The 21,801-nt window shown below is 34.9% G+C and overlaps 1 protein-coding gene across 1 annotated transcript in view; it reads right to left on the bottom strand.

Moving 5' to 3' along the window:
* Positions 1–21,801, bottom strand: part of EYS (eyes shut homolog) — a 1,685,250-nt gene that overhangs the window by 320,645 nt on the left and 1,342,804 nt on the right. The window contains 1 exon segment of the mRNA XM_053601630.1: positions 9,852–10,016. Within this exon segment, the coding sequence (XP_053457605.1) occupies positions 9,852–10,016 (165 nt within the window).

Genomic DNA, 21,801 nt, shown 5'->3' with positions numbered 1-21,801 from the left:
ACAATTCATTTATCACTTGAAAAATATTGGTTCATTGAGTTTTGCAAATGTTTCAAATATTGACACACATATAAGAATTTTTATGTAATGAAATTTAATACAATAACATAAACATCAAATTAATTAATATAACCACCGACATCATCAGAAAGTGTTAGGAAGCTCTCAAGTTCATTACGGAGAATGTAGATTTTCCAGACTTCTAATTTTTCTTTGAAAGCTTGAGTTCCATGATTGGCAAAATACACCGTTAGCTATTTTCCTTGAAGTAATAGGCTTACTGCAGTAATTTTTGAGAAAATAGCTGCTGAACACTCACGTCTGAACAGCCACACATTGTTAATTAGTTGTTTCTCAAGTCATGTTTTCACAGTGGGAAGTTCAACTAGCAACTTAAATAATTGTACGAGTGGTTTTCCTCCAGGCAGATATCACACTTTAGTGTGTAGCTGCCTTTCTTAATATGTACGTAATATGTACTTTCTTAATTTTTTACACAGAATATTAAAAATTGTATACTCAGGGGTTGAGAACTAACACTAAAAAATTTAATTGCTCACTAAGAACATTTTCATGTGTGCATTTTTGCATTAAGGGCGTAACAAACAACAATATAATGATTCCTAGGACAATCTGGTGTCACTGCCTTGACTCTAAGAGGCCAGCAATTTTTTCTACTATGACTTTGCAAGATGAATACAGCTGTCAACCCAGCAATCTTGACCTTATGGACATCAGGTTTTAGCAATCCATTGGGGGCCTCTGAATACATTTGGACTATCCCTGTGTTAGAGCTTACTTCAAATTAAAAGAAAAAAAAAGCAAGCATGTCAAAAAGTTTAGATTATCTCTTCCCCTTATCTCAGGTTCTAGCAGCCTGGATTAAAAGCAACAGCCAGGTCTCAAAGAATGGATCAGAAAAAATTATGAAAGACTTTGAAATGAGAAAAATATATATATCTAGCTTTAACCTTCAGGTTCTCTGCTCCTTTCTTTGTCCTTAGGTGATTTCACAATTCTATAAATTGTAGGAAACTAATAAAAATTTAAATGATTCCTGACTATAGAAATGTATATTGTGTCTTGTGAAATACATTGATTGTATAGGTAGATCCATTTTTCCTATGTTTGTGAGTTTACTTGAGAAATCTGTATACATGCATATGTTCCCTTGAATTTTTTTTTTGAACTGGTTTTAGTATCTCACCAGTTCCTTCACTAATTAATAGGTAAATAAAATCTTTAATGTCCTGTTTTTATATACCCTTTCGATAACAATCTTTTAACAAAGGAAAATAAGGAATGATTCATGTTATATCAGAATAAATCAAATTGAGTTTTCAAGGAGGAAATTTGTACAGAAATAGTGAAAATGGTGTCCCCTGGTATTAGACAAGACCTCAGTCTTTCACTGGGCAAAGATGTTCACATGGAGGATGACCAAGATGGGGAAGAAAGGAGGATCCAAAACAGTTGCAGAATCAGATAGGGTCGCAGACGTAAGAAATCCAAGGAACAGAAGCATATTTCCCATTTGTGCTTCAAGCTGTAGAACTTACTGAGAATATAAATGCAGTAAGAGAGCAAGACAAAGTGAAATTGATTAGGTCAATATCGCAGAGGAGACACATTGAACAAAATAACAGCACTGAAGATTGATAATAAGCTGGATTTACAAAAGGCATAAAGAATATGCTTGAGAATCACTCATTTGAATTTCTCCTGTATGTCTTAGAATTTTGAGTATTATTTTTGTCTCTTATTTTTACTGGGGTTGGGATGGTGGTGGTTGGGAGGAGGCAACAGGAACACATTTGGAAACATAAAACTCCGCACCAGCATCTTGTGTTTTCTCTCCCAGGATCCATAAAAGGTTATATCACAAGACGGCGTACGGCTGTTCCTGCTTGCACTGTTGGCTTGTCCTCCACTCCCATCCTTCTGAGAGTGGGGAGGGTGTTAAGCACTAAGGGACAATCTGCTATCCTGATCCAGTCACCACTTTTACTCAGAAGTTCTCTATGTCTTAATATTTTTATAAAGTTCTTTATGTTACCATTTCAGAATCAAATCCTCCACTTAGGTTGTAAAAATACAATATATAGAGAAGAGGGGGAAACACGGCAGCTGAACATTTAGGTCAAGCTGTTGTACCATATGCACAATGTTTGTTTTTCAAAACTTCAAAAACTGAATTTTAAAGATTGATTATACACATTCAACAAGACGTATGTGGTATCACAAGAATGAGGTGGGATTACACCTGCGGTGCATCTTACAAGGGTACATGTGAAACTTAGTAATGTAGAACGTAAATGTCTTAACACAATAACTAAGAAAATGCCAGGAAGGCTATGTTAACCAGTGTGATGAAAATGTGTCAAATGGTCTATAAAACCAGTGTATGGTGCCCCATGATCACATTCATGTACACAGCTATGATTTAATAATAAAAAAAAGTGTTAACCTTCCTAAAAATTACCTCTCAAAAGAATCAGAAAGATTACTGGGAATAATATTAAATATTCGAAGATTCAGAAGAATTTAGTGAAAAGCTTTTCATTGATTCTTGAATAAAGACATTACTTTAAGTGATACTTGCCAATAACTTTTTAAACCACAATTCCAGATGCAAAAAACAATCCTACAGACTATTATACCAAATGTTAATAAATGGCTAATTGAAAAAAAAAAAAAAAAGAATGAGTTCTTTTTATAGGAAGTTCACCCACTAAAATCAATGACAGGGAAGAATAGTCTTCTCCAAGCAACCCAACATCACATTATGAACCACAGCTGCCCTGTCATACGGTACACAAAATAAGGCTGCTTTAATAAAGGCACAGAAAGGAAAATGGAAATAAACAATTAAGCTTAGCATTCCCTATAGTCTTCTATATATTAATATTTTTTGATTTATCATATTGACTTATTCTATTAATAAGCTATTCTTGCTTTTATATAATACTGCTTTTGAAGAAGCTCGAAGTGTTTTGCAAATAACATATGATATTATTTTGGAAAATGGAGAACCTGAGGCCACTGCTGTATTTGCATAACTCAAGGGCAAATTGATCACTTCAGGGAATACAAAGTGTAGTGTTTGATCCATTGACTGCCCCACCCTCAAATCAATTCAGTTTGTAGTATGTAAACCTAAATTCTGTAATTAGAGAAAAGCTATGAGTAAAGAGTCAGAAGAAACTGTTTTGTTCTACAAACAGTATTAAAGACATATTTTCAAACACAATTATTGATTTTAGAACTGAAAAATTAGTGGCAATTAGTAAAAGAAAAAGAAAATACAGAATTTCTAAAATAGAACTACTAAAGAAAATTGTAATTAATATGTTTTCTTAGATAAGCTTATATATTTTTACATAAAATTTCATGGGTTGAGTAATCCACACGCCATATTAAAGTTAGTTAAACATTGTTCATTGAACCCAAAGATATCAAGCAAATGTGAATTTCCCCGTCTCTGTCATTTTCTGTCTGTTTCTCTCTGTCTCTCTTTCTATATGGCAAATGCTCTAAAAGAAGCATCTCTTTCTCCATAATGTTTCAATTTGTTCTACCTTTAGATAGGACTTGAAAGCTCTGGAAGAGCTTGTTATTAAGCCGTGGAAAGAAAGTGATTCTGTTGTTTCATCAAAAGGATGTCTGATGATCCATTAGAGGAGAAGTGTGAACTTATCCTTGTCTCGAAATAGTTCTCTATGCTTTTAGGTTGTATAGTGATTTTTACAGTAAGTCATTATAAAATGTATTGACTTTTTTCCAAATGCTTTATCCAGATGATACTTTGAAATTTAATGAAATCTCTAATTCTCAAATTTTATTTTTCCTAAGGGAATGTGTCTACTGATTTATGAGTTAAACTTAAAAAATGCTGCTTAGAATAATGAACAATAATTGGAGTATTCCTCTCAAAATAATAGACTCCAATGGCTAAATTTCATAGCCTTTTGGAGAGATAACCCTAACAAGTTAGAATCTAATATATACAAATGTATATGTCTGTGTATATAAATATAATTATTGTCGTAATAATAAGAATGTAACATAATCTTCTTCTTATATATTATTATATAATTATTTTATAAGAATAATGATATAAATACCACACCAAGGGGGCAACAACGATATCCTAACAACTTCTTTACAATTTAGTTTGCTTGGATATTGAATTGAGTTGTAGTTTTGAAATTTGTAAACATAGATACTCCATGACTTCATTGAAATAATGAAGGTAGAGGATTTATTATCTTATATAGTACTACTTCCATGAAAAATGAGTATTTTTCTCTGTTTGAACTATTATAATGAATATTCCAAACATCAATGACGATTTGACTCTGATCTTCTATAAATAACATTCAGAAGAAATGCCTTTGTTATCAGTTTGGATCAAAATAAACTTCAATATCTTTTCTTATGGAATTAATAGTGGTGAGTACAGATAGCAGTCATCTTTAAGTTAGGTAAACAAATTATCAAATTTGGAAATTTCTAGAGAATGACAAGGATTTCTATCATCTCTCTTAAAAGAAATAACTCCTTACATTTTTATGATGTTTTACATTTTTCAAAACACTATCATATGCAAGTTTGGTAATAAAATCATGTCTGCATCATTGCAGTGACAGTAAGATATGGACAAGTTAATGGGTTTACCCTGCATGGTACAGTTAGCTCCCAGCTGAGTCGAGTTCACACCTGCCCCGGGGTCACCTGCTGACATTCCAATCAGGACCACCTGTGGCAGCAGTCAGAGTATGTCTCCATCCCGGGTGCCAACTTCCCGGCATGTGATAAAGACTGTTCCCTGAGCTCTCACTGAGTTCTCTACCTAGCACAGAAGCTTCTGTCCTAGCTCTATAACTACTGCCCCTAACGGTTTGGATTTGTGTACAGCAGCAGTAATTCCAGTAGCAACCTCAGCAGCAGCTGCTCATGGTTTGAGGACGCCTTAGAGAGCTGATGCTGACATGGGCAGTACTGGTGTTAGGGGAGTTACTTGGTCAGTGGAAAGACAGCCGGCAGAGAGGCTCTGGGGAGAACCTAAAGAGCATGGCATCAACCCGGCAGGCATAATTAGATATTAAACACATGTTAATGATATGCTTCTGGAGATGGGCTTCTGGGCCAGCTTCTGAAATGTATAGAGGGCCTATTTTAATTTTTCCAAGCTTGCTAGTCTGCACTGCTTAACCAGTTAAAGCACTGGTAGTACATGATTCCTAGGGGGATGGAGCCTCTTCATTTGAGTGAAATGGATAAAAATGAAGACCCCAAATCACAACATTTTTTCTATTTCTACTACTCTCCCATTCCTGATTCCAGCATTTTTTTTTTTAAGTTTATTCTTTGTCCTGGTGAAGATGGCTGTCAAATGCATGTAATGCTAATGCCACTTCTTAGACAAAAATGTTCTAACCAGGGCCCCTAATTCCTTAGTGCAATGTGCCTGTTTTAAGCAGGTTAGACTCATTAACTCTCTCAATCCTTGCAACATATTTTTCATATCTTGGACATCATCATCATTACTATTATTTCATTTTAAAGAAACTGAGGCACAGAGATAGAAAACAACTTGCCTAAAGAGCCAGGTAATCCTATTCCAGGGTAATTTCCTTGTACACTGAATTACACTTTTCTTGAGATGAGCATGGAAACTATTTCCATCTTGACTGGGCTCATTTGCTTGTTTTTGTTTATTTGTCCTTGCCCCACCTCTGTCCACTGAAAGCAAGCTTGTTCCTGGCTGACTCGTCCCCCTGGGGGGGTTACTTCAGAGGCGGAGGTGTATCTCTCACTGACTTATTTCTTCACACATTTCAATCACAGATGTAGAATCTAATTGTTGTAGTTCAAGAGAAGTTTAATGAATCACATCATTCTAGGTCAGTGGTTGGAAAACTATGGTTCATGGACCAAATTCTTCCCAGGTTTGATGTTCCAAATAAAGTTTTATTGGAACAAAGCCACACCCATTCTTTTGCATATTGTCTGTGGCTGCTTTCATGCTAAAATGGCAGAGTTGAACTGTATGGCTGGCAAAAATATTTGTTTCTTGTTACGGGAAAATTTGCCAACCCCTGCTCAGCTCCTGATTTTTCAAATAGAGGCATGAAAAAATTATCTTTAAGTTATGTTTTATTTCTACTTATCAGAGGAAAAAAGTCCAACAATGTTAAACAGGATAAATTCCTCAAATAAAGATTCAGTATCTACTCACTGTTCCTCACTACCATGAAGGTTGAATAACTTACAAACAGAACTTTAAGAACTATTGCAGTCAAGCACTTGCTGTATGAAAGGTACTGAGTGGGGTACTGAGGAGCTGGGGTGAGTAGCAAACCTTTAAATGGAGTTCTAGATGGGGAGGCATTCCTTATTTATTAAGGAGATATAAGCACAGACTCCTAATATAATGTCTTTATTCTGCCCCAGTTCTTCATTTATATGTCTAATGTGAGATTTTCACATCAGCTTTCCACAGAATTACATAATATAGATACTATCTCTGCACTAAATGGTGAGAAACTAGGGATAGAGACCATCTCGCCATCAACTTCGCATTCCTCACAGCACCTAGCAAAATGCTGTGTACTTTCTAGGCACTTGAAATTTGGCTTTGTTGTCTTAAAAAAAAGATAAGAGGCAGTGAAAAGAAGTTTCTAAGTGCCTCGCAAGTGGTGGTGGTGCATGAATTCATCAATCCATGCTTCCAACCCTGCTCCTTCCTGTATCCATCTGGAGCTAGCCCTACTGGGAGCCACTAACAAGGGACAAAAGTATTCAAAGAGTTTTATGGTGCACACCATAAAATTGATTAAGCCAACTGAGCAAACTCCTTCCCTAGAAGGAAAGAAGGTGTTTTCTAATATGGTGTCAGGAAAAGCAGTGGGATTTCATGGGCCTCCCATGTCATTGGAAAAAATACATTCTGATATCTAACAAGGGTCCTGTGTATCTGGTGGGAATCATTTTACAGAGAAAGGCAGATGTTATAACTCTTTACATGTAATTTTTTTTTTCCTCCCAGTATCAGAAATCTGTTCTTTTAGCCCTCCCTAAATGCGAAAAGGGAGGCCTCGGTGATCCCTTGTCAATTCCTCTCTGTACCAAATGCCTCGGATTGGTCTTTCTTCTGTTTTCTACTTTAAATACAAACATGAAGTAATATAAAGATTGCTTCTGAATCCTGTCCTCCCACTGGAGCTACGGATATAATTTGCCTCCTGGGACTTGGTCACATGTCTGCTTCTAATTCTCAAAGATGACATATTTCTACAGGGCACACTTCTTCCTTTTCAAAGAGGCAGCACAGAATGGATCTGATGGCATAGTAACATACCCTGTGATGAAACCTCTGCATTGATCCTGCTTGCTGAATAGAGCTCATTTTCTGAAAGCGCACCTGAAGGATTTTGTGTGTGGTCTCATCCTTCTCCCATGCCCTACTCGTAGCTTCTTTGACTGGGTTCCAGAATTCTGAATTGGTTCAGTGGAAGATTCAGAAAGCGTGCTTTTCATCTTGACTGCTACTGTCAGAGCTGCCTCTCTCCCACAGAGCATTCTTTTTTTAAAGCCATCCTTTCTAAGGATTTTTACTGTAACCCCATAAGGATTCAAGTTTTATCTTTCTTTTGTTCCTTTTCGACATCAATTAGTTGGTGAGGCAAACTGAGACAAGATAAAGGTACAGTTTTGAATTAGGAATATCATTCAAAGGTGACATCGTTTATCAGCCTGATAGTTCTTTATCCTTGTCCCTTAAATATTTGATGACATAAACTACAAATGTTCAATAAATGTTTGTGAAGTGGAATTGAGTTGAATTGAAATGTTTCAGGAAAGAAAAAAAAATGGCAAAACTAAAAGCAAAAATAACACCCAAACAACCCAAACAAAACCAGTCCTTAAGATCGAAAGTGAAACACCTGTTTTAATTTGCTTTTACACATAATATACTGATTTCAAAAGAAAGAAAATGATCCCTTATGTCAAATTAAGGAACACCTTTTAAACTATGAGTGTCTAATGGAATCACAAAAGTCTTTCTGTTCGTCTATTGTGAGGCCCTTATGAGGTGACAAATTCTAAGAGGAGAGAAAGCAGCAGCCCCAAAAACATTCGACTGAGGTATGGCCAACAGTGTAGGATTAAATTACCAGCTGATGAACGAACAGAAAGAATGCTTTATAGATGGAGATACTTTCTACATTCACAGGTTAGGTAACTCTCCTGACTAAGTATGTTTGACATATCCAGTGCTGTGAAAAGAGTGGAAACTGGTAATGATTACCGTGGCACTGTTTTATTATCAATAATTTCTCGTCTGATTGTTTTGGTAGGCCATTGGATAAGAAAGGCAAAAATCATTCTATGGCACTAACATCAACTTGAGTTTTATTAAATTCAGGTTCCAACTTAGCGTGTATATGTGCTTGGCATGCATTTCTGCGGCCTTTAGAAAGAGCACATTGAGAGGCAGTGTGGGCACAAGCCAGAAGCTCAGAGCAGGATTATCCCTGGGGTTTGGTTGTTGCTTCGACTGTGAGCTGTTTTTAGTTGGTGAAAATATATTTTCCCCAAAGAAATACCTTCCAATTCTATATCACTAACTTAAAAAATTATAAAGGCAGAAAGTCACCTTGCTTGTGGATTTCAATTATTATGTTTGTGTCTTTTGTTTTGTTTCTCCCGAGATGCACTATTACCTCCAAATTTCACGGTTGTCTACCAGCACTTAGATTTTGTATATAGAAACAAGTTTTTCTTTCCTTTTTTCTCTCTTTTCTTTCAACATAAATAAATCAGACATTCTAAAGCCATCATTTAAACATGGGTACTTTGCTCCTAGGGAATAAATAATGCTATCTTAGTTCTGACAGGTTAGTTTCTTTCTAAAATACAATGTAAATCCTTTGTTTTAATTTAATCTTCAAAACTTGTAATGTCACCCAGATTTCAAAAATGCTTCCTTTAGGCATTTCAAAGTCAAATAATAAAAAAAAAAAGGCTTAAACTCTGTGTAGAGAGTACAGAATGGTGAATCAATTTAGCAAACTATTTTGAAGTAGAGGAGTAAATCATTTGAGAAATAATAAGTGGCCCCCCAGTAGTTAATCTATTAAAGTAATGAAACATTATATCTCTAATATAGGGAATTGTTGAAACTATTGTGCATTCATTTCAAAAGAGATAAAACAATTGTTATATTTTGAATACTGCAGGTAATACACTTTAGCGATGTTCAATCAGAGAAGAGAGAGGATCATAAATTCTGGTTACAGAGAGACTCTTGTGAGCATTCTGCATAGCAATGCAGAGGGCCCTGAATGTAGAGACATTAATGAATGCTGTTAATATTACTTTTTTTGTTATTTTAGAGAACAGCTTATGTTAAGATGATAGCTATTTCTTAAAGACAGGAATTTTCCCGATTGTCAAATGAATCCCAGCTTTGGAATGCCTTTTTTCGAAGTTAGCAAGTATTGAATGTAATTCATAGTTAGTGATTTATATCATAAAAATGTGCTCTGAAACATTTGCAGCATTTATGTTTTACTGCTATAGCCATATGCCATCAAATTCATGTGCTTGCTATATTCTTTCCTGCTGGTTCAGAGCCTGTTGGTAAGTCATGTTCCATTGGATGACGCATAAATTAAAAAGACTTCTAAAAAATGGCAAAGAACTCGGATTTTTTTTTTGTCATGCTTATTGCGCTAGACTAGAAAAGTTTTTCCATAATATTTAAATGAATAATTCATTGATTCAATAGGTTAACATTTGAGAAAGAAACATGACATAGCGGAGGTCAAACATTTAATACTCACTGTAGAGAATTGTTCCCTTTGAAGTGTTTGTTTTTATAGTCAAGTTGATGGTAACTGTCCTGTTGTGTTCTTTCTCCAGGACAGACTTCATCTCATCCAGAGTTGGAAAAAAAGGCAGTTCTAAATAGGAATTCCCATTGAAGGATGGTAAAAACAAAGCTGTATCTAAAAGAAAAAAGTCATATTAATATGTTCTGATAGCACATTGCTACTCCAGTAGATAAGAACCAAGCATTCATTTAAAAAGGTAAATATTAGGTACAAATTGGAGAAATTTAGATATACGTTTCTAGCCATTGTCTCAAATAGTCGATCATTGGTCCAGAGTAAAAGAGTTTGAGTAAGAATTTTAATTTGATGCTCATGGATGAGTTTTAAGGCATAATGAACACCCTGAAATTTTATGAAAAATCTGTACACATACATATTTAAAAATCCTAGTTTTTAATAGATTCTTAAAATGAGACTCTGAGACTCAGATTATCACTTTGTGAGATATCAAAATATTAAACATTAAAATGCTTTTTATATATGTTTCAAAACATCAAGTTACACACTTAAAATTGATGAATTTCATTTATGTAATTATACCTCAATGAAATGTTAAAAAAAAAATCTGTGACACACGAAATTTAGAAAACTGTCACATAAAAGCATTTTATTAATATTCAGTGATTTGTAATATTATTTTTATATTTTATTATTAGTGGTACTATAATATGCTAGATTATTAGTTTTAGAATTATTCTTACAGGATTTAGTATTTTAAATGATTATTATTTTTTTTTTTAGGGACAGAATCTTACTTTATTGCGCTCAGTAGAGTGCTGTGGCATCACAGCTCACAGAAGACTCCGACGCCTGGCTTAGGCGATTCTCCTGCCTCAGCCTCCCAAGTAGCTGGGACCACAGGCACCCACCATAACACTCAGCTATTTTTATGTTGTAGTTTGGCCAGGGCTGAGTTTGAACCCACCACTCTCGGTATATGGGGCTAGTGCCCTACCCACTGAGCCACGGGCACCACCCGAAATGATTAATATTACAAAATCTTGAAGCGCTTAAGATTTGAAAAGTATTTTTTGTTTTTCATCTCTATATCTATATAATTGTTACATTCAAAAAGCATAGCACAGGAGATGTTAGAAATGCTACTTTATTTTTTGTCTTTCTCACAATGTGGGACATTTTCTGTGGTTGAAAATTAGGTAGTTCCTATAATAAGTCATATAATTATTCTGAAAGTAATATCCAGTCTAATTAATTTATTAACACTTAAATTGTCCACCATAAACAGGATTTTCCTTACACCCCTCCATCAGCCAAGCCCTATAGGGGTCCTGACACGTGCTGTCTTCCTTTGGAGGCAGGCGTAAGGTGGTTTTTGTTCTTTTTACCACCTCCCTCCAACCCTTCTTAAGTCTACCTGCCCTTTATAAACCCTTCTTCTGAATAGGGAAAAAACAAGGTGGGGTGTAAAGGAGAGAGAAGTACACAGGAAAGAACAGCTGTGAGAGCTGGCAACTGAGACTGTCGTAAGCGGTTTCCTGCTCTCTAGGTATGGCATGTTTAAAACTGATTGTGTAACACATCATTCAGCTCACGTTTGAGATAAACATTACAAATCTGCACGTTGTACCCCATAAATGCAGTAATATACACAGTTATGATCTAAGAACAATAATAATAATAAAAGAAAGTGGAAAAAAATAAAACTGAGAGATTGTTTCTCTCATGTAGGGAGGCCTATATAAGATGCTCAGTTAAATTTGAATTTCAGATAAACAACTAATATTTCTTTTGTATAACTATGTCTCAAGCATTTCCCCAGATATACTAAAAAACCCTTTCTGTTTATTTGAAATTGAATTTAACTTGGTGTCCTGTATTTTTAGTTGCTCAATCTGGCGACCCTATCACTCATGAGCATTTGTTGCAATCTTTGGAAACCCTTTGTGAACTGCGACTTCTAGAAATTGTAGTTGTTGCCTGCGGTTGGCTGCTCACTTCTACCTTGGTTCTGTTCTGATTTTTCATGTTCTGCCCAGACTCTTGCTGTCAGTGATGACTTGTCTGTGTTAATGCAAGAGTTGCACAGATCAAGTCAAACAGTCAAGGAACACTTTTTTCAAGACTGTTATAACTGAGGAGAGAGGTCAGAACTCAGTTTGACCTCTGCTCTTTTGAAATAAAAGATGGGAGAATTTTTTTTTTTTTTTTTTTTTTTGAGACAGAGTCTCACATAGAGTGCTGTAGCCCATAGTGTTGGGATTACAGGTGTGAGCCACTGCACCCAGTGGATGGGAAGATTTTTAAGAGCCAGTGTGAGAGGGAGAACATAAGCCATTGTGTTTGCCAACTGTCTTTACCCAAAGTAAATCTAAATTCTATATATCTTTGTATCAGAATGTAGTTTCGCAACTTGAAGCAAGGGACCCATAGAAATTAGGCTTCTACCCTTCCCCAGAGGCTGAGAGACAGGGGTGCTATCTTCTTTGATGATTACATTTCCAAGTCCTTGAGAAAGACATCCCTGGCTTATAAAATGGACAAAAAGTTCTTAAAAGATTTACATTTCAAAGGGGGAAGAGAAAGAAATTACAATGGAAAGTTTTCTAAAGGAAATGCTACGGGAAAGTGAGGTCAGTGACTGAGAGTGAGGAAGACGTCTGAAGTTTAGTCAAGCTGAGGGGAGTGTTAAGGCCATTTTGGTCACCCATGTAGGAGAACCGTTTGCGAGGAACCTGAAATAACTCTAGGCTAATTTTTTTTTTCCTGAGTGGCTCGTAACTAGCCCATGGTACAGACCCCTGTATCCCATGCCATTCTCTGCCCTACTGTATGGGGGGGTAGGTAATTCCCAAACACAGTCTGTCCCCCTCCTCACCCCAAAGCTTCTTTAGCTTTTTGACAGATATAAATGTATGGTCTCTGGGTCCAGGGTCCTTGCTGTTACCCCTGAGCGATTCAGAAGTGACCCAGTTGACGCTACCCCCAAACACATCGTCACATGTGGCAGGTGGAGACAGTGAGGAGTGAAGTCCACAAAATAGGCTTCTGCAACAGTATTTTTTCTCAAAATTATGTCTCTAAAATTCTCTTTCTTCTATAAAAACTGACACGTTTTATATCAGTAATACTTCCTAGTTAAATCTTGCTTTTAGGTAAGACACTTCATTTTGTTTAAAGCATCATGTCCTTGTGTGCCAGAAGAAGTTTATTTTTAACATTTTGTTTATGTCTATAACTTAGGCTTGCTTGTCAGGTATGAATAATATGGCTTCTCTATTAGCGCACTGCTTGAGTTATTTGGAAGGAGATATTTTACCATTCTTTGGCCTTTTACACACAATCTTTTGACTCCTTAAAATATACTTACCTGGTTCTGTATTTTATTGAATCTATTTTTGACACAAGTCATTAAGGCCTTATTAGCAAATCCTTCCTCAGTGGTCAGATACCTAGAAATTTCCATAACGCTAAATAATCATTTTTATTACAACCTTCTCTTTCTTTCCCTTTCCTGACACAGTGCTGTACTTTGGCTGTCTTCTTACCTACCCAGTAAGTTTTTTTGCAGACTGTTCTCACAACCATTCCATGATGCACATAGTTAGCAAGGCTCTGTCTGGGGTCACCTAATCTTCTCTGCCTTTTCTAAATCTGCGCCTCCTCCACTTTCTTACTCACAGCACTGGCTCTTCCAAGCTTAGAAATTCAGCATCATTATCCACCCAACTCTTTTCAAACGAGTTGCTACTTCTTGGCACCTGTTTTTCAGATCAAACCCAGCATCTTTTCTTCTGCTACCACTACTCTTACTTAAGTTCTCGTTACATGTCAACTCAGCTGTTCCAATAGCTTCTTTCTAACTGGTCTCCTTTCCTATAGTGTCTATTAGTTGTCATTGCTGTCATGTCAATTTCATTCCATTGTAATCATCTAAGACCTTTGGTCAAAAACCTTCAGTGACTGCAGAATAATTATCAAGTAAACCCAGGCTCTTCATCGTCTTATTTTTCAGTGCTTCCACACATATGTACATATTTACTGGTTTGTACCCTACTTTCTTCTGTCGTCCTGCTTATATTCCGACTGTTTTATTTGTTTGGAACATGCTTCCTTAAAATCCTCGGTATAAAAATCCTCTTTCAATTCAGGGCCCACATGAGCATTCTCCTAAATTGGTACTCCTTGTAATGCTGTATCCACAACTCATTTTGTCTATGCAATATTTTCTATCTTATATTACAATTTTGTTGTTATTGATGTGGAAGACAGAGTAGTAAATCTGTTACTTTGGATGAGGGAAGTAAATTTACTTTAATTAGGAGAAATACAATGTTCTCAGTAAATGATTTTTGAGAAGGTATTGGAGGAAATAGGAGTTTAGAAAGTGACTTAGCTTTCTTGTGATCAGAAAAGGCCGTGATATAGTTGGAGTTTCCACTGGATGAACGAATAGATTTAGCAGATACTGCACTGCCCATGTCCTAGTTTTTAATAATATTATAAGGAGAAAAACCACATGCCAATCAAGTAAAAATGCAATGTGTCTAGCAATACACTGGGGAATTTTAGATGAGGAATTTGGAAGCTGTTATAGCACAGGAAAATGGTTAAGATTACAGAGAGATGGACTTGGGTTATAAGTAAATAGGATCCTTAGTGTATAACTTGGCTACTATTTGGAGGCTGCCTATCTGTTTGGTCTCTCATAGATGTATTTTAGACTCTCATGTTTTTTTCCTAACCCATCCTATTGGAAATTTACTCATTTATTCAAAAAATATCTATTGTTCATTTATTCAACAAACATGATTTCATTTATCGAACAAATGCCTATTGAGTGACTAACATGATTTCATTTATTGAACAAATGCCTATTGAGTGACTACTACACGCCAAATACCCATCAAGGAATACAGTGAGGAGAAAAATATATAAGTGTCACCCATATGTAGCTCAGTTTCTAGTTTCCTGGAGGGAACCCCCAAGTTGGGATTTGTTAGAAGTTTTCCTCCTAGTGTAGACGAATTTTTAGGGAATCCTAAGAAAATTACCAGCCTTCCCTCTTGGGCATTTTTCCTGAAATGTGCTGTTACCAGGAGCATTGAACTTAGTGTCAGATGTAACACCAGACAGAAAGGAGAGCCCATAAACCCTGTCTCATCTGCCCTTCTACATTACACATTCTCTGAAGAAAAGATCTGTGTTTGATTCATCTTTGCATTCTCCTATAGCTTGCCCAATTTTGCTCATTAGGCAAATACTACACTTTTAGTCAAATACAAATGTAGCCCAAATTTTCATTTGTGGTAGTTTTGATGAAAAAATAAAAATACTTTCATAATTGAAATGGGTTGAGAGAGGACTGTAAAAATGAAGTTCCAGTATTTTTCTTGTGGTTAAGGTACTTTACATCATTAATAAGACCACAGGAAAATTTTTGGCAGAGGACAGTCTTTGTAGATGGGTTTATGTCTGAATAAAATTATTTACATCCATAATCAGATCTTCCTTAGTCTGAGAAGTAGGAAACTCACAAAGTCCAATAAAAATACAATTCAATTTGCTACAAAATGACTGCTCCTGTTTGCAGGAGCAAGTCTATTCTACAATTCAGGTACACCTGCCTACTTTCTGACTCACATGCTTCTAAACCTATTTTTCAGAACTGACAAGTTTTATGAAAATTGTGACAGGAAATAACAATTATGAGCAATAGACATTTGCTATTGAATTGCTTTCTAACCATATTAATTTTCATTATCACCATGTTTAGTGGATATGTTGAAAAACAGAACTGCCCTAAATATGGAAAACAAGACTAATTGGGGTTAGGCAGAGTGTTTTCCTGCTGCTTCCAAAAGCCTCTTCAGGCAATGCTATTTGAACACACTCCAAATTTATTTCTCTTCCAATTATAAATGAAAAAACAACAGCAATGCTTTTATACAGAAACATGTATTTATCATCTTAAAAAATAAGTTATATTTAATAGGTGGTTTGTGATTACAAAATAGATATCTAAAATATACTCTGCAATGTTTAAATGTGTTAAAAGATCATATGGGCCAATCAAACTAATTACATTAACTTTTATATCGTTAACAAAATAAAATTAATTCAGAGTCATGGGACTATTCAATAAATCAACTGAGAAGGAGAATATTTTAAGTTCCTCAATTATATTAAAAGATAAAACTCTCAAATTGTCAAAGGAAGCTTTGAAACCACAGTAGAGAGTTTGAGTACTTTATGTTGAAAATATAGATGAATTTAATTCTTTTTCACCCAATAGAGTTCTATGGTATGAATTAGAACCACAGTCAATTAATAACAACTCATTGAAATTTTATACAGGAGAGTTCCACAGAGTACTTCTAAAGAAAACATGAAAAAGATTAATATCTATGCCCTGAACACAATGAAACCGAGGAACATAATTGTTCATTCTGAATAGGAAAGGGGTCTCCTTTGTCTACAATGTGTGTTAAAGTGCCCTGAGCTTTAAAGTCTTCTATAATCGGCATACTAATATATAAATAAAGCTACAAGTACAGTGTGCCGCACATTATCAACATACAACTTCATTGAAATTCTTAGTACTAAAACAATCATAATATTGTTTTCACCTTTATAACAGAAATAGATTTGATTCAATCAATAGAAATTAAAATCTAGTACTACTGAAATGTTTTTGTTGAGTCTTTTCTCATTTCCCCCAGAAAGAACATCTTATAAACTCTATGACTAAGTTCATAAATAAGTGATGATAGATATAATGCAATTATTAGCAAATGTTTTGCTTTAACTTAAAAACATCACATTGTTTTTATTTTATTTTAGCTTTATAATTTAATTTTTATATGTGGTAGAGTTAGTTATTTGCATTACTCTTTTGTTTCATAATTTCCTGTCTATAATTCGGTATATTTTTCCATATAAACTTGGGATTTCAATGAAATTATAAATTAATTGGGAAATAATTGGCATCTTTACATTTCTTTCTCATCTAAGAACAAGATATTTCTCTTACTCAGGTCTTTTTTATATCTTTCAGAGGAATCTTACATTTTTTATTTATTGAAGGTCTCCAGATTTCAGATTAGTTTTTATTGTTGTGGCTATTGTCTATTGGTTCTTTCATTAGTTTTCTGCCTACTTCTTATCAATTATTGTAATTCATCCACTTTGCTTAATTCTCTGAATTTTTGCTAGTTTCTCAGCTGATTCTTTTGGAATGCAATGATCTACAAATAACAATGCTATTTCCTCCTTTCTAATGCTAAAAAAAAATTCATCATTAAAAAATATAAATCTAACCAATATTATTAAAGATACAGAAATTATAAACATTTAACCATTAAAATAAATCCCCTAATGCATGAAATAAATTTAAATATGATATATACATAATTATAGTAATTTATAACATCATTTATTATAATAATCAATGAAAATAATTGTTAATCAATTACATGTAATTATTAATATCTTAAAGATTTATATCTAGTATACATACAAAAACATAACACAGTGTACAGATTATATAATATGTATAAATTACACTAAACTTTTTTAATGCATTACATTTTTGCTTATTTTAGAATTAAAAAAATTAGAGTTAGATGACCCAAATGACATGGACTAAATTATTACTTTATTTGGATAATTTCTGTATGTTAGACATTCACATCAGATCAAATCACAAACATTGATTAATGAATTAAATGACTGAGAAAAATTTTTGGCTACTCTGTTTGTTGTTGCAGTTAGAACGGCTGTTGTTTTTGCTGTATCTCCTTTTTTCCTCATAGAAAAGCACTTGCAAAAATCAGACCTAACATTTTTCCTCTGAACTGTAGCCACTTCATTCCTCCACTGCATGCATGAAGAGAGCTGCACAAGGAAACAATATGCATGAAAAGCACTCTTTCTCATCCTTCACTGTCAAGCCCAATCTGGCAACAATCTCATTCCTCCCTTGACTTCTCTGTTAACAAATGGCTGATCATCGTGATCTGCCATTTGATCCTATCAAAAATCTGACTCCCGAACCTATGACTCTGCTTCCTTCCTCTTATAAAAGAACACTAATAAAACATCATTTAGCACACCAACAATACCTTGGATGTAGTAACAATAAAGCTAGCACAAGAAAGATACAAAGAACTATAAATATCTTGCCCTCTATTTGACATGTCATAATGGCTACTGAACTTTCTCTAGTCTATTCCTATACCTTGTTCTCTAGTTTAGAAACTTCCTGAGTGATTTCATTTGTTCTCATAACTTTAGCTACTTTCTTGTTTCTAAAAACTCTCAACTTCTTTATCTTTAACACAGACAGATCCTGACCTTCTGTATGTAGCTGTCTGCTAGACAGATCTCCTTGGAAAAAAACAGAGGTAATCTAAAATCAATATATCCAAGTTTTTTATTTTTGTCTTTGAAATTTGATCCTATTTTCTAATATAGAGTTATCAAAACAAATATATATTTTTATTACAACTCTTATTCAACTGCATAATAAGATTTTCCCATATGACTCACTGTATGACAGCTCTAAGGTCTTTAAATGCAGGCAGCAAGGCTTAACTTTTTGTGTGCCCCAAGAAAATAGAACATTTTTGGTAGATAATAAATGTTTGATGAATGAATAAAACATGTCTCTTATATTTTGTTTTACATTTAATTTTAGAATTTCTATCTACCAAATTGTTCAAGTAATAATCTTGGAATAGTCACTTAAATCTCCTGTGTTCTGTAACCTCCCACCACATCATTTATTTTACCAGTTATTTTATTCTTTTTAAAATTTTAATACATTTGGGAGTACAAGTGTAGTTTTGTTACATGGATATATTGTATAAGAGTGACTCTGGGATTACAAAGTACCTATCACCTGAATACTGTATATTGTACCCAATAGGTAATTAGTAATCTCTCATCTCCCTCATAACCTCCCATTTTTTTAGTCCCTAGTGTCTGTTATTCCACTCTGTATGACCGTGTCTACCCATAGTCACATGCAGTATTTGATTTTTAATCCCTGAGATACTTTACTTGGGATAATGGCTTCTAATTCCATCCAAGTTGCTGCAAAAGACCTTACCATGTTTTCTTCATCCATCCATCAGATGGATGAAGAGTCAAAACAGTTTAACTGAATGAGACTGTGCTGTCATACGGGCCACAGATTAAAAGATCAAGCACAAAAGTGGCAGCAATTCATAGACTTTCTAATGTATTTTTTCCACTTTTATGCTTGTTGAACTAAACTATTGAATGTTTTTAGATTTATGTCTGAATTTTGACCTTCATTTGTCCAAATTCTTATTCTATGTGAAAGCATTTCAACCAGAGAAATAGTGTGCTCATAGTGGGCATAGTCATAATCTCTTATGATTAATAATAATTTATTCCTCGACTTTTTCAGAGTTTGTGATTATTTTCAATGTATGAAATAACTTTCTAATTATATCATTGGCATTGCCTTAGTCATCTCAAAATGACTTATAGCAGACTAGAATTTATTTTCATACAACATAGATGTCTAATTCTTTAAAATGCCTTTCTTGGTTATTAAAGAAATTAAAGAAATAATAGAAAGGATAAATTAATGGGATAAAGGAGGGAGTAATAAATAAAATAGGAGGGTTAAAGAAAGTAAAAAAAGTTTAGTATAACATTTATAAGTAGTAGCATAGCAAGGCTGGGAGAAAAGAAATTTTTGTAAAAATCTATCATAGGCATAAATCTGAGAGAAAAGACATAAAACTGCTAGGCTAATGATTACCATCTGGAAAGATTTTTATTTCATATTCCAAGCTAGGAAATTACAAAAATAGGGTTTATTACCCCTCCCCTCACACACACAAAGGCCAATGTAAAGACTCCACTGTATGAAACATATTAGTTCTATGTTAAATGCATAGTTTGCAAATATTTTCTCCCATCCTATAGATTGGCTATTACTGTTAATTATTTCTTTTATATGCAGAAGCTTTTTAGTTCAATTAATTCCCATTGTTTATTTTTGTTTTTCCTACATTCGTTTTTTGCGTTCTGAGTAATCAATTATTTGTCCATGTCAATGCCCAGAAGAGTTTTTCCTAAATTTTCTTCTAAAGTTTTTATGGTTTCATGCCTTATATTTACATATTTTATCTATCTTGAACTAATTTCTGTGAGTGGCAAGAGATGGATCCTGTTCCATTCTTCTCCAGTGGCTATCCAATTTTCCCAGCACCATTTATTGAAGAGGGCTTCCTTTCCCCATGTTGTTATCTGTTTTGTTAAAGATCATTGGTAGTAGGTAGATGTTTTAAGTCTAGACAGTTTATTCTTTTCCGTTAGTCTACATTCCTACTTTTTGTATCAATACCATGTTGCATTGGTTACTATAGACTTACGGAAAAGTTTGAAGTTATTTATGTTTTAGAAATAAGGGCTGTTTAAACTTAATGTTAAATTTCCAAGAACTTCATTAGTTTGAGTAAAGTACTTAGAGATTTACTAGAATGATAATATTTCAACATACTTAAGGAAAAGCTTAGAAATCGTTAGATAAACAACTACATGTCCACACAAGAGAAAAAAAACAATAAATTCAAATGGGTGGAAGATAGAAAAGAAAAAAGAGGGGAGGATTGATAAACTCGCACCCAATAGGCACAAAGTAAGGGCATATAGCATTCCCCTTGGGTGAAGAGCTCAACTACAACTTGAACTTTACTTAAGAAACACAAACAATGTAACCCAATCATTTGTATCCTCATATTAATCTGAAGAAAAAAAAAAAAGAAAAAGAGAAAAGGCTTAGTAGCAAATTGCAAACATTTGAAAAGTAAATAGTCATCATTTCAAAAGTGTATTTTGATTGACCTTTCCAACTATTAAAATGATAAATATTAACAATAACACTAATTCATAGAAATGCATTAAATTAAAGTTAAAGAAAAACCTTCTTGTATGGCAAACTAAGGTAAATGAGCTGCGAATCAGTAAATATTGATTATGGAGTTTTGGAAAGATGGCTGACTAGAGACACCAGCATCCTTATCTTCTCAGAAAGAAGAGAAAGTGTTAGATGAAAAAACAAACAAAACAAAACAAAACCCCACAGAACAGGTAGGGTGTAATTCCAAAGGGAAAGTGCCAGAACATACCAGAGATTGCACAAAAAGTTGAGAAGCAGAAGAAGCAGGAACAAGATATTAGCAGAGATCAACTCCTGAAAAGCTTGAAGCCTGACATTAAAAGTTTTGTTGTTGGGGGCATTGAGGGAAGATGCATAAACTAACGTTAGGAGGCCAGAGAGCTCGCATGGGCAGAACTGAAAGGAGAGTTCTGTGTGGGTCCCAGCTGCAGCTGATTTTTGGAGCAACCTTTCCCTTTCATGATACCTAAACTCTTGGCCTGAGTCAGGACCATGGACAGAGAAGCTCCAAGTTCAAATTGGTAGCATCATTGCTGGAGAGCTCAGTGAGTCTGAGTTGGCCAGATGCTGGGAAAAGACCTTGGGACAGGAGAGAAGGGAGAATAGTGAAACCCACTCCTTACAATCAGATAGTGAATCTCAGATGTTCTCACCTACAAGCAGACTTTCTGGCTTGGTGAGGCTGCTTTAACCCCTCCCTTGTGGCTTTCTCCAGTGGCCTAGGAGTGGACCTACAACCCTTGCTGAGACAACTTTCTTGCTGACCCAGCCCAGGCTGGCTTTCCTCCTCCACCTGCCTCTGCTGTGATGGAGAATAAGAAATTCCCTGGGATTTCAAGCGCTCTAATCCATCTCCTGGGGGCTTCTCCTAAGGATCTAGAGCTGGTCACAGGTTCCAAAATACAGCACTTCCTCTGGCTCTTTCTATCAAGCACCACCTACCAGCAAGGAGGACAACTCATATAGCCCACTAAAGCATTTACCGACTCAATCATTTGAGTC

This window comes from Nycticebus coucang, chromosome 9, assembly GCF_027406575.1.
Source record: "Nycticebus coucang isolate mNycCou1 chromosome 9, mNycCou1.pri, whole genome shotgun sequence".
NCBI lineage: Eukaryota > Metazoa > Chordata > Mammalia > Primates > Lorisidae > Nycticebus > Nycticebus coucang.
The sequence above is the reverse complement of the archived record's forward strand: the minus strand, read 5'-3'. Positions and strand labels throughout refer to the sequence as shown.